Consider the following 12,577-nt stretch of genomic DNA (forward strand, 5'->3'; position numbering starts at 1 on the left):
AGGGGCTTTGAACAGGAGAAAAGACTGAAAACTGAGGATTAATTGACATGAAGGAACATCTCATCGTTGTAGCACTGGATGTTACTCTTCGCAGCCCAATGTGACACAGGTGACAGACGGCGGTTATGAGCGGGCGTTGAAGTGAAACGGCCCAACGGCGGTGACCAGCAGCCTAATATAATCACTGGCAACTAAACGGTGTATGGGAGCTATCACATGTCTGATTGTTAGTATTACAAGCTTAATTATAAGCCCCCAGCTGGGGCTAAGGTAGTATCATCTCTGATCAGAAGAACGTGGTTTACGTCAAGGTCCTCTTGAACCCAAGACGGTACCTGGCACTACTTTAACGCTAACACTTCGCAGCTTATCTTGCCCCTCCGCGGATAGTCCGCAAGTAGTGTGATAGTATTCCAATCTGACTAATGGTCAATTATGAATCACGACAACAAATCAATGGCAAAGAGAGTGTCCCCATCCAATATCCCATGCCATTCTCAAGGCAACCCACTGACATTAATAGCCAGATACCGATCCGCAAAAGAGCCCTGCGTATAATTCTGAGGTGTCTTGAGCGACGGCACAAGATGCACCGGTACACTAACCGTCAAAACACCACGACCTGCGATGTAAGTCGACGTCAATCCAGAATCAATAACAGTCATGCCATTTTCATCCTCAAAATCAACATTAATCTGTGACTCAGGCGGTGCAGTTGCTTGGACAGTCCACACGGCGAAGTTGTAGGTATCGCCGACGGTTGCTTTGGCATCGTAGCCGTCCCATTGGTGCCGAATGGTGATTTTACGGTTTGTCTTGGTGGTTTCCTATAACTCTGTTAGTACATGTTCGAGAATATAGAGGTGAGTGAGATGTACCTGGGTGATCTTGACTTCGCGGTAGATACCCTTTGCTTTGGTGTATAGTGCTGCATCTTTGTATTTGTGCTGGGGCAGCTCGATGGGTGCACTGTCTCGGCTGACACCGTCATCCAGATACATCGAGTATGACTGTAAGAACACTTAGCGTAAGATGTTTGAGAGTCTGGCTAGTACTTACAGTAGGCTCAGTAGTCTTGCCACCTGGGTATACATGAATGGTCGGCGGGTTCAGATCGCCCTCCTTCACCCACTGACGAACATCAAGTTGGGGAATGATAGCACCTTCACACTGTCAGCTTGCCTCATGTCGCCAGACGTTTCTACTCACCTCCTCTGATATACACAGGAGTAACGTAGGCTACCTGCTCCGGAGCGGCGACGGCATCAGGGATATGGCAATCATAGTCCACGATCTTGCCACCAGGAGCTGCTTTCTGCAATACAGCAGCATGTTTGAGAATCGGATCCGGTCCAAAACCTTGGTTGTTGACCCGAAGGTTGGAGGGATACCATTTGTCCGAGTTTGGAAGATAGACATCGCGACGTCCTGCCTTTTCCTCAACCTGAGGACAAACCAGGATGTTATGGCCCAGAAGGTACTGGTTATCGATAAATCCCTGGTTGGAGTTGAACAGACTTGTGTCAAAGGGATCCGTGACAAGCTAGATGTGTCAGTAGAGTAATCATGTGGCACGGAGATGGAAGCTTACCATTGCACGTGCGACTGGTAGACCGTTGATCAGGTTGGCAAACATGTAGTCGTACAGGACTTGAAGGAGCGAGTATCGAAGCTGCACGTAGTACCTACAAACAGGCACAACGGAGCGATACAGTGCAGCCTGGTCAGGGGGAAGAGGACCAGGGAAGTTATGTAGGATATCGTCATAAGCCCAGGGTTCCTATTCTTGTCAGTATCTCGCCAGTACATCTCAGGCCAATCTTACCTGAAAAGCTTTGCAACCTCCCGAACTCGCCTCCGGATGCTGCAAATAATGATTCCTATACCACGGCAGCAAAAACGCCCCCGCCTACCATCTAATCAACAACTCGGGATCACACCACCTCGGATTCGGCAGCTTGTTAGCCGGATCCGCCGTGAAACCACCCATATCCACACCCGCGATACTCAAACCGCTGTACCCCAGCGCAAGAACCTGCGCAACAGAGATTCTGAAAAAGTCCCACGAGCTACCGTTATCGCCGGTCCACAGCCCAGCGTAGCGGTGCATGCCGGTCTGGCTTCCGCGACCGATGATGAAGTTGCGTTTGTTCTCGCGGCCCTTGAGATTGTTGAGACCGTGGTACGTTGCTTTGTGGAGGTTGTAGGAGTACAGGCTCCAGAGCTCGATGGCGGTTTTGGTCTTGGGGGGGTTGGTGTAGGAGTCGTCTGTCATGAGGAGACGGGAGGGGAAACTGGTCTTGTTAGAAGGACTGGGTGATGGAGGGGGGAGGGGATATACCCGAGAGAATCGCCGTAGCATTTCGCGGCAGCGGGAGTTGTCATGTCTGTTAAAGGTGTCAGCTTGAGTTGATAGATAACTATTTCATGTAGGGCGTCTTACCTTGCCAGACGAATTCGAGACCGTTGTCAAAGAGGTACTGATACTGCTCTCCCCACTTCTTCCTCGCAGCTTTTCTGTTCAGATCAGGATAGAATCCGGGCTGTCCATGTTAGTCCGCTACTGTCATGCCTTGAGACGAAAGGACTTACAGTTCCGAGGTTAGTGCCATAGCTGACACCGCCATGGAAGGGATATCCACTGTTATAATTCTCAGAAAAGTTGTAGTCATCTCTATAGTCAGGAGCGCCGATGTAGTCTGCAAATCTCTCACGCTGGTTAACGTTATTGGGGTCAAGGTTCTGCAGACCGCCGTCGTAGCGCCAGCAAAGAGGTTGGTTGTTTGGCAGACCGTCCAGATATCGCTTATCAGCGACCAGAAGACTACACTTGTTAGCCATTATCATCTGAGAGGCCGCTGAAACTTACTTGGTCTCTGGATTCTTCTTGTCGTTCACATCCCAGAAGCTGTCCAGTGTTTTGTAGGGACCTTGGTTTGAGGGACGAATGGTGAGGATGGGGGTGATGTTGGTGCAGCTCTTGACGCCCTTTGCCTTGAGACCGTTCAGGAAAGCTCCTACGTTGGGGAAGCCATAGTCGCTGCTGGTAAAGGTACGGTATTTATCCTGGTACTGTTAGTCAGGCTCATCTAATTCAAGCGTGGACGTGCCTGAAAGTCGACATCGAGATGCATCCCATCCAATGGGATATCGGAATTTCTGTACCGTTGTACGACGTTGTTCACAGTGACTTCGTTGGAGTAACCGTAGCCTTGATTTGTTAGTAGGTGATTTCTACGGAGAGGTGCTATGTTTCATGCAACTCACATGCTTGGTGATGTCCCAGAATGAAACGAGGCTTGAGCTTAGGTCGTCCGACAATGGAGGTGTATTGCCTTGTAGCAGTCAGCAAAGGCTGCTCCTCCAATCGCATGGATACTCACCAAATCATCCTTGGCACATCGTCGGCCGTGAGAATCCATGCGTCAAAGGTGTTGAAGCGTGTAGCAATACTGATGGTGTGCGAATCATTCTTTCCAAGGTCAATGGCAACTTGAGAGTAGTTGTCCACCATGACACCTGTGACATTCTTCCGATCCGGAGTGCCGTTCATCTCCAGAAAGAAAGGTGTAGAGTGGTACCTATCTCCTCGGTTAGAATGCGATCGCCGTACTGTAAACGATACTTACAGCGGCTCTCGAGTATCCAGGGCTCCAAGACCATAGACTTTGGAGTAGTTGAAGTTGTCATAACCTGATTCATCAGTGGCCACCCAATCAAAGCATAACGGTTGAACTTACAGAAGAAGTTGAGGTAAGTGGGCTTCTTGATAACAGTTCGCCCACCCTGTTCTCCAAAGCCAAGATACGCTGCTGGTCCAGGCTTCTTGATATTGAGAACGACATTGTTCACAGCGCCGATGCTTGGATTACCTTGATACGAGAAAGTCTCCTCTGTAGTCTGCCAGATGATCTCCTCGTACTCAGACACAGTGTCGATACCCACGGTCTTCAAAAACGCTGGGTCTGCGTCGAGAGGCTTGAGTTTTCTCGTCGCCTAAATGTGTGAGCGTAGTGGCTTAAGTGAGGGGATGGTACTTACGACAATGCGGAATGGGGATGCGAAGAAGTGAAGAGCTGTATTTGTAACACCAGTGGATTCCTTGGTCTCGTACTCAACGGTCTAATAAAGTTAGATGGTAGTAGCATACGGTGCTGGTAGACATACTGTAAGGACCCAATGGTCTGGAGCTTTCTGCTCAAAAGTTGTCTTCCAAAACCATCCCTCCTTAGCAATAGGCGAGTTCCAAGCCTCGGAGTCTTTATACTCCTGCTGAAGATCATCTACCAAGCTCGAGAAGGTATCTCTCACGATAGTGCGCCTGCTCTCATCAGCACCAAGCCCTAACAAACTCACAAGGGGACTCACGAGTTGAAATCATCATAATCCGACACGGCAGTGTACTTTGGATTGTACCTGACTCTCCAGATCTGCGGCGATGCAAACTGGACTAGACAGTGAGTGTTGGGCTCACCCTTCAGAGTGATGTGAGCAGCATAGCGAAGAGGGTCGCTGGGGGATGTTGATGTGGTTGATTCAACGGTGAGGATCTCAGAGGGTTTGGTGAAGTTTGCAACGGTAGGGAAGAATATGTCTGCGGGGATAAAGTTGAGGGGGTCCGTGGGAGTAGCCATGATGGCGATGCTTAGTGAACCGTGATTTAGAGTCAAGATGAGGACTGGCCCTTTAATACCTCAATCCTTCCTCTAGAACACAACATCGGCAGTTCCAAGCTCACACTGAGTGAGCGGACCTAAGTAAAAGAATATCATATCATTGTCATACCCCAAATCCACGCCGTCTCGCATCTTAGCCCACCGATACAACCTCATCCAGCCACGCATCTCACCCGCATCCTCCCGGCCAAGACCGGTCAGCAATCTGCACAACCCTTCCTTCCTCTACACGAAGTCGTATCAAACCTCCCTAACCACTCAATAAATTATCCCGCAAAAACTGCACGACGCCCAGCGAGGCTACTTGCTCGCCCAATCAGCTCCCCCGCCAATCGTGCCAGAACCATTTGGGTAGCGGTCCGTCCGCTTTAGGTCGATAGTTTCAAGACTATCGATGCGAACTTGTAGCGTGGAGAACTGAGACATGCCTAATCAATCGGCTCTCTACTAAATTAGCCCAGAGACTCAAAATCGTATCCTCTTATCATCGTCTTATCACTCCAGCATCGTGTTTTGGTGTTTCCCCGCTCTCAGCTGCATGCTCGGCTTACCCTCTGCATCGCATTATTGAAATCCTGCATTTCAGCGCTCTTCTAATTCCTTAGTTCGATGCTACACATATGCCGGTAGGAAAAGCTCGCGTCTAGACCGATGCAAATATTACGACGTTGGGGGTTGCATTGACGAATGAGTTTGTGCGGATAACGTGCGTGTTGACGATGACTTCGCTCGTACTCTTGTACGCCACCATGCGGGTTTTTACATTTTAGTTCATGGCTTTTTTTCAGCCGCTGCAGGATTGCTTATCGTGAACTGTTTGGGGGGTATGCGCTGGTCTGAGGAGAGACTGTGTTGGGCGTTTATATCAATATCTCTTCTCCATCGGGGTCCGCGTAACCCTCCATTTCTTTCCAGCTGTCATTCCTACCCTCTCCTCTTCTCTCTTTTACCATCCGAGTATCTTTCAAGATGGGTTTCTGGAAGAGACTCACACAGTTTCTCTTCATTCACCGTTTCACAGACCAAACCAAATTCTCTCATACATACTCTCCAGTCCAAGATCTTTCTCTTGTTGATGCTTTTGATGCCAAGTCTATCGATGGAGCTTGCAACTCACCTACGAACAGAAGTTGTTGGTCAACTGACTTTGACATTCATACAGACTATGAGGAGGTCATCCCTAAGGGTGTAGTTCGGAAGGTAAGTGATTCTTCTTTTGCCTTGTGAGACCGGTACTGAAGGGTGCAGTTTCTTTTGTACGTTACTAATGAAAGGATTGCACCTGATGGATACTGGGTTGATCGGATGTTGTTCAATGGCACGTATCCTGGACCGACTCTTGAGGGAAACTGGGGAGATACTTTTCGTAAGTCGTGTTACTTTTGTGCTCTTTCATCCTTATCTTGTCTAACGTTTGCAAGAAATCACCGTCGTGAACCAATTGACCAACTTCAACGGCACTTCCATCCATTGGCATGGTATCCGTCAGCTGAACACCAACTGGATGGACGGCGTGTCAGGAGTGACAGAGTGCCCAATTCCTGTAAGTATCACCATCTACCATCTAACTCGTGTACTGATCAAAGTAGCCTGGGGAGAACTTCACTTACAGTTGGAGAGCTACACAATATGGAACGTCGTGGTATCACAGTAAGTCGCATGTCCTCAAATATTCGACAATTTCTAACATTCTCAGGCCACTTCAGTCTACAGTGTTAGTATCCAAGGTCTTATATCACCATTTCCTACTAACACTAGGTTAGATGCCGACGGACTGGCAGGTGCTCTTAAGATCAATGGGCCGACTAGCATGAACTACGATGTTGATCTTGGTCCAGTTCTCATCACAGATAACTTTCATAAAACCACCTTCTCCCAAGTCCAACTCGAATATCTAGGTACTTCTCCTCTCCCAACAGAATCCCACAGGTGCTAACAGACAATAGGCCGCCCTCCGGCTCCAGACAGCATGCTCATGAACGGTAACGGCAAATACTACTGCTGTCCCTCTCTAGACAAGAACTGCAAGGGTGACTCCAAACTCACATCATTCCACTTCGAACCAAACAAGACTTACAAAATGAGTCTCGTCAACACTGCTGCTTCAACACACACAACCTTTTGGATTGACAACCATAAATTCTGGGTCGTGGCCACTGACTTTGTCCCCATTGAGCCCTATGAGACAGATCTGATCAACATAGCCATTGGTCAACGCTACGACATCATCGTCAATGCAACAGCTGTCAAGGGGAAGAATAGCAGAAACGTCAACTTTTGGATGCACGCTCGCGATTGTCAAAATGGTGGTGCGAGGTCTAATCTTGGCATCATCCGCTATGACGCTACTTCCAAGTCTATCCCTTGGACACCTCCCCCAAAAGAGGACAACATCTGCTACGGGTGTCAAGACGAGCCTAGTAAGAAGCTCAAGCCCATTGTGAAGCGCAACATCACACAGCACAACGATGACTACATCAAGAACTCGTTCAAGGTACATCTCGTCGGATATCCCAATGAATTCAAGAAAGACTCCATGATGCACAAATGGGTCCTCGCCAATTCTTCCTTCTATCTTGACTGGGCTGAACCAAGTCTGAGTCTCGTCAAGATTGCTTCTGAGAAGGGATGGGATAACCCTCAATTTCCTGTTGGGTATGAACCCGTGACTCTTGACTACAAGAATGGAACGTGGGTTGCTTTTCTCATCGAGGGCAAGTTCACAGAGTCGATTCATAATTCTACGACAAAGGGTCATCGCAAGGTATACAAGACGCAAGCACCCGTCGCGCATCCCATTCACGTTCACGGACATGACTTTGTTCTTCTCGATTCTGGAAACAAAGAGTTTGATCCGAAAAACTTTACTCTTCAGCTGGACAATCCTCCTCGTCGGGATGTTGTACTCCTCCCCGTCGATGGCTACATTATCATCGCCTTCCAAAGTAAGCAATCCCTTTTTTTTTTAGTGATCTATGGGGGGCTAGACTAACACTTTCTAGTCAACAACCCTGGTGTTTGGCTCATGCACTGTCATGTAAGTTTCGCCTAAATCCTCGATCTCGATCTCGATCCTCGGAACTAATGCTCCCCCCTCAGATCGCCTTCCACGCATCGGGAGGCCTGGCGCTTCAATTCATTGAGTCCCCTAAAGTGATTGGACCCATGTTTAAAAACTCGGGCATCCTACCTACATACTCCGAGACGTGCGCGAACTGGGCTGCGTATTATACCATGTTTAACAAGCACAATAACGCGACTCAGGATGATTCTGGTATCTAGTACCCGTATAGTGGCAGAAGATCAGCGGGCTAGCAAAAATGACCCATGACTTTTGAGGAATGAGGGAGGGCACTGCAGGTTTGGTTTCAGGGTACCTATCATTTTGAGCGGGGGTTCTTTAGTTGAATCGAGTGCATAAACTCTACCAAAGAAAGCGTCTTTTGATCCAAGGAATTGAAGAATTAAAACGGTTTTAATAGCGCTTGTCTCGGCATGAACAATTATGACGACATCCATATCTGTCAGCCCCTGGAAATGTCTGTCATTCCCGCCTGCGTTCAGTAAATTTTGGGTCACGAGCCCCTCCCTCTCTTTTCCATCTCCATCAAATTCAATTCAGTTTCAATTCAATTCAGTTCCTCTAACATTCTAATTTTTTGACGATCCTTGCCCTAAAAGTTGCTCCTCCCATGCCTCGCCAAATTCAGCTCCTAGACAATCATCACTAAATGCATTTCTTCCCCAAGGCAGATGTCGCGCTTCTCTCTTCAACTGTCGATAAACACTCCCTCCCTCCGCGTCCAAAGGCGATCGGCCCCATCTTCGATGCCAACAACTTCAAGGTCCCGATAGAGCCGTGGACTTCCGACGACCATTCGTCCTTCTACCCTCCGAAGCCAGATCCGTGCGACCCGTCATCGATACCGCCGGAAGCGCAGTATGCGTCGTCTTCGAAATATGTTCGATCGCGTTTGGCAAAGAATGAAAGGCTGAGGCTGTCTATGCTCTGGTATTATGCGAGGGATTTAGACAACGAGCCTGAACTCCTCGCGGGTCTGCAGGAGAAGGCATGTCTTGCGCAAGAGTCGTCGGGCTGGGAGTATGCTGTTGTTGGTGTGCTGGACGTCAATGTTTACATTCGTCTGGCCACGGTAGGCCTTCAACTTGCTATTCTTCCCCGTGGTGAAACCCTCTGCGCACATACCGTTACTCAACCGCCTGGAGTATAGCCACCACTGCCTCGCTGACGCCCTCCGCTAAGCCTCGATAGAATGTCTTCCTATTACCAAACATGCTCCAGGACTGGAGATTTCGCGAATCGCCATACGTCGAACACGGTGGACTCGTCGCATATGCCGGTGTCCCGCTCCGGATGCAGCACGAGTCAGGTGAATGCGTCGGACTGGGCTCGCTATGTGTAGCGTCAGCGACAGGTCGAGATCCGTTATCCAAGACACAGCAGCTTGCACTAGCTCGATTAGCCGACTGGATCGTTCACGATATAATACAATGTGCACGCGCACGACGCCAACGAGAACGTCACCGATTTGTCGAGCTCATCGCAGCAGTCCAACAAGAACCTGACGGCGAAGATGTCCAAGAACCTATTCTCCGAGTACTCCGACAAGCCTTCCCCGACGAGTCAATTAGTTTGCAGTCTACAGGCACCGATCAATCGACGGTCCCCTACCCCGCGACGACCTCAGATTTAAAGCACGGATTGTGGGAGGATGACGAATACATCGAGGATTTCATCGCCAACTCCAATTTCGACGAGCCACCGAAAGATCGAGTAGTACGCTTCATCTCAGCACAATGCGAAACGAAACTCGGTCCATCGGTCCTCGTCGTCGCGACAAAGGATTTCCGCAGAATATTTGACGACGTCGACTCCTGGTTTGTGCACACCTGCGCTACCATGCTCACCCAGCGATGGCAGAAACGTCTCCTCACAGAAGTAATGCGAGCCAAAGAGAAGTTCCTTCGCGGTGTATCGCACCAGCTCCGAACCCCAATCCACGGTATCCTCGGCGCCGCAGAGCTATTGACGGAGGATCTAAGGGCCTTGACAGTGCCTGGAAGTTCAACGTTGAAGCCTGGCGTGGAGGCTATAATGAAGCCGCTTGCTGAGCTGGGAAAGTCGTCTATCTACCTCGACACAATCTCTACAGCGGGTAGAGAGCTCATGTCTACCGTCAACAATATGATCACCCTCAACCGCTGGGCTGATATCGCTGCTTCCGAGCGACAATATGCTACCCACAGCATCGAGACTATGGAAACATCACTCGTCAAGGCATTGGCCGACTTTACCTTCAGGGACACACGCACACGAGCCCCCGTCTTCTTCCATCACAACCTTAATTCCGAAAGCAAAGGCCTTCGAATCGACATCAACCTCTTCCGAGACAGTATACTTCCTCTGATCGTAAACGCTTTGCAAAACACGACCGAAGGAGTAGTGACCGTCACACAGTCCTATACACAAGATACAAAAACTCTCGTAGTAGATGTTGAAGATACAGGCTGCGGTATTCCTGCTGAGGATCAAGGTCGAATTTTCGATTTGTACGAGAAGGTGGGCGAGCACTCGACTGGCGCTGGGCTTGGCTTGACCCTTGCGACCAAGTTCTCAGCACTGCTTCACGGCTCGGTCGAATTGGTGTCGTCTCAAGTCGATCGCGGTTCTCACTTTCGCGCGACATTCCGTGACATTCGTCCTTCTAGTACTCCTCCCACCGAAACAACAACCTTGCAGCTCAAACACTTGCCATTGAGTTACCGGTACCTTCCATCCGATTCACCCAACGCGCACTTATCCTCGAACCTAACGAAATACCTGGCCCGAAACGGCTTTACATCATCGAACGACCCGCAAAATTGTCTCAATATCATTGACTATGTACGCGATCCGACCGAACGAGAGAAATATCATTCAACAATACCGAAGGGACAGGTTGCTATCTGTCTGGTCACCAACTCGGATGAACCAGACGTTCCCGAATCATGTACCAATATCGTCTTCGTCGACGGACCTTTCTCGTCGTCTGCACTCGACTCTGCACTCCAGAAAGCAGATGAACTACTAGCACGACTACGCACATCAACAAGAACATCCCCACAGCCATCTCCCGCACCCCTCGAAGATCCAAAATCCCTCCTCTCACCTCCCGACCCAACAACCGAGAGCGATCAAAAGTCCACGTCAGACGAAGGCTACGATTCCGTCACCGGCTCATCAGTCGCTGTACGAACAACCGAAGCACTTCTAAACGACTCCGTCGCGAAAGCCGTATCCCAAATCGAAGCAGCAACAATAGACCTCCCTATCCGCCCGCTCATCCCTCCCGCAACCTCAAAGCCCATGACCCTCATCGTCGACGACAACGCAGTGAACCTCCGCATCCTAGAAATGTACTGCAAGAAGCGCGGGCTTCCCTACCTAAGCGCCATAGACGGGCACCAGGCAGTCGAGCTGTTCAAGAAGCAGCAGACGTCGTCGCCCATCGACCTCATCCTCATGGATCTCCAGATGCCGGTGTGCGACGGGATTAGCGCTACGCGGCAGATCAGGGCGCTGGAGAAGACGAGCAAGGCAGTGCTGTTTATTGTGACGGGGCAGGATAGCCAGACGGACAGGGAGGCGGCGAGCAAGGCGGGTGCGGATAATTATCTCGTCAAGCCGGTGGGGATACGGATGCTGGATAGTAGTCTTAAGAGGTATTTCCCGGATCTGGTGACGAGCTAGAAGAGGACGAGGGACTGGACTTCTGAGGGGGAGTTAGGTTAGAAGAGTACACGAATACCCATGTTTTGCTTTGACTCGGAGATATAGCGAGTTCATTATGTCTGATGTGTTCACGATGCGGTGTTGAATTAGGCGATCTCTGTCGCACTTAGATTACATCGTTAGGCATGTCCTCACTCGATGGATAATTCATTCCGAAGACAACTCTGCGCTGACATTATCCACATGTCGGTGTAGAGAGGCCGCGTAGTTGTTCCTCCACCTATAGCATCGCATTCGAGCTCGCGAAAGAATAAACTTTCGGTCTTACCGATCTCGCGTTCGGGCGGCGTTATTGTATGTCTTTACGGAGTAGTGTTGTATTCGGCGTTATACCTAGTCTTCTGGTACGAGTATAGTATGAGATGGCTCTCCCGTGGGTCAGTCCAGATAGACATGCCCTGGGTGCAAGAAGACTTCTGATGTTAAATCGAGGTGCTAAAAGTATTTGGTCTAAGATTCTCTAATAAATTGTACTAAATTCACCTAAGTTTATCTAAGTCTTTTTCTCACCTATAATAGAGGTCCTAAGTTTTATTACATCCACTTGACATGCTAAAATAGGTCCGAAGAGAGAGTCGCTCGTGATGCGACTGCGGCCCGGGATATGCGGAGGAATGGCCTGATTGTCATCCTTGGCCTACGGACGTCCGGGTCGGTAATAAGATGCTGGTGATAGTGTAGATCAGCGCCGGTAGTTACGTGTGCCAATGATGCGTTATCGGTATCATATCTTGTCATTCTTCACTACAATCATTGCGGTGGCATTCAAGACCCTATTCTGGCTTTGTGGGTAGCCTCTACGCGATGGCTTCGAACACCACCCGCTGTAAAGTTGAAGATCATCCCACAATGGCAAACACTTCATCACTCTCCGTAGGTATCTCAAGAGCGAGTACGAAACACTGGAGCAAAACCGAAAGCGAAGACTCAAAGCAATCATCATCGATCCAATTCTCTCACATTCGACGTTACATCCCCGGATTTAAATCTCCTATCACCAACACCAACACCAACCAAGCCTCCCCAACAACCAATCTTGTTTTCTCCTCCCTTGGCATTGCATCCTTCAGCGCTCACGCCAAGCAAAAATAGCATCATCACCCGCTCC

General features: G+C 49.4%; 3 protein-coding genes across 3 annotated transcripts; 2 read left to right on the forward strand and 1 right to left on the reverse strand.

Moving 5' to 3' along the window:
• Window positions 1-497: 497 nt before the first annotated feature.
• Window positions 498-4,634, reverse strand: FSUBG_4790 (alpha-glucosidase 2; the record flags this gene model as incomplete). The annotated part of the gene is made up of 19 exons (XM_036682816.1): window positions 498-827; window positions 879-1,010; window positions 1,060-1,163; window positions 1,210-1,543; window positions 1,592-1,780; window positions 1,826-1,880; window positions 1,941-2,294; window positions 2,342-2,387; window positions 2,444-2,543; window positions 2,593-2,824; window positions 2,870-3,066; window positions 3,123-3,211; window positions 3,268-3,335; window positions 3,384-3,581; window positions 3,630-3,693; window positions 3,741-3,996; window positions 4,042-4,122; window positions 4,168-4,321; window positions 4,369-4,634. The coding sequence occupies 19 exons, from the start codon at window positions 4,632-4,634 to the stop codon at window positions 498-500; spliced, it is 3,249 nt and encodes a 1,082-aa protein (XP_036539712.1).
• A 1,011-nt stretch (window positions 4,635-5,645) lies between these two features.
• Window positions 5,646-7,958, forward strand: FSUBG_4791 (laccase precursor; the record flags this gene model as incomplete). The annotated part of the gene is made up of 9 exons (XM_036682817.1): window positions 5,646-5,876; window positions 5,925-6,042; window positions 6,098-6,219; window positions 6,266-6,326; window positions 6,373-6,390; window positions 6,440-6,574; window positions 6,623-7,621; window positions 7,679-7,713; window positions 7,776-7,958. The coding sequence occupies 9 exons, from the start codon at window positions 5,646-5,648 to the stop codon at window positions 7,956-7,958; spliced, it is 1,902 nt and encodes a 633-aa protein (XP_036539713.1).
• Window positions 7,959-8,407: 449 nt separating this feature from the next.
• On the forward strand, window positions 8,408-11,427 carry FSUBG_4792 (histidine kinase; the record flags this gene model as incomplete). The annotated part of the gene is made up of 2 exons (XM_036682818.1): window positions 8,408-8,830; window positions 8,980-11,427. 2 exons carry the CDS (start codon window positions 8,408-8,410, stop codon window positions 11,425-11,427), a joined length of 2,871 nt encoding a protein of 956 aa, XP_036539714.1.
• Between the last annotated feature and the right edge of the window lie 1,150 nt (window positions 11,428-12,577).

The sequence above is a fragment of the Fusarium subglutinans genome (genome assembly GCF_013396075.1).
Source record: "Fusarium subglutinans strain NRRL 66333 chromosome Unknown NRRL66333_c0000043, whole genome shotgun sequence".
In the NCBI taxonomy this organism is placed as follows: domain Eukaryota; kingdom Fungi; phylum Ascomycota; class Sordariomycetes; order Hypocreales; family Nectriaceae; genus Fusarium; species Fusarium subglutinans.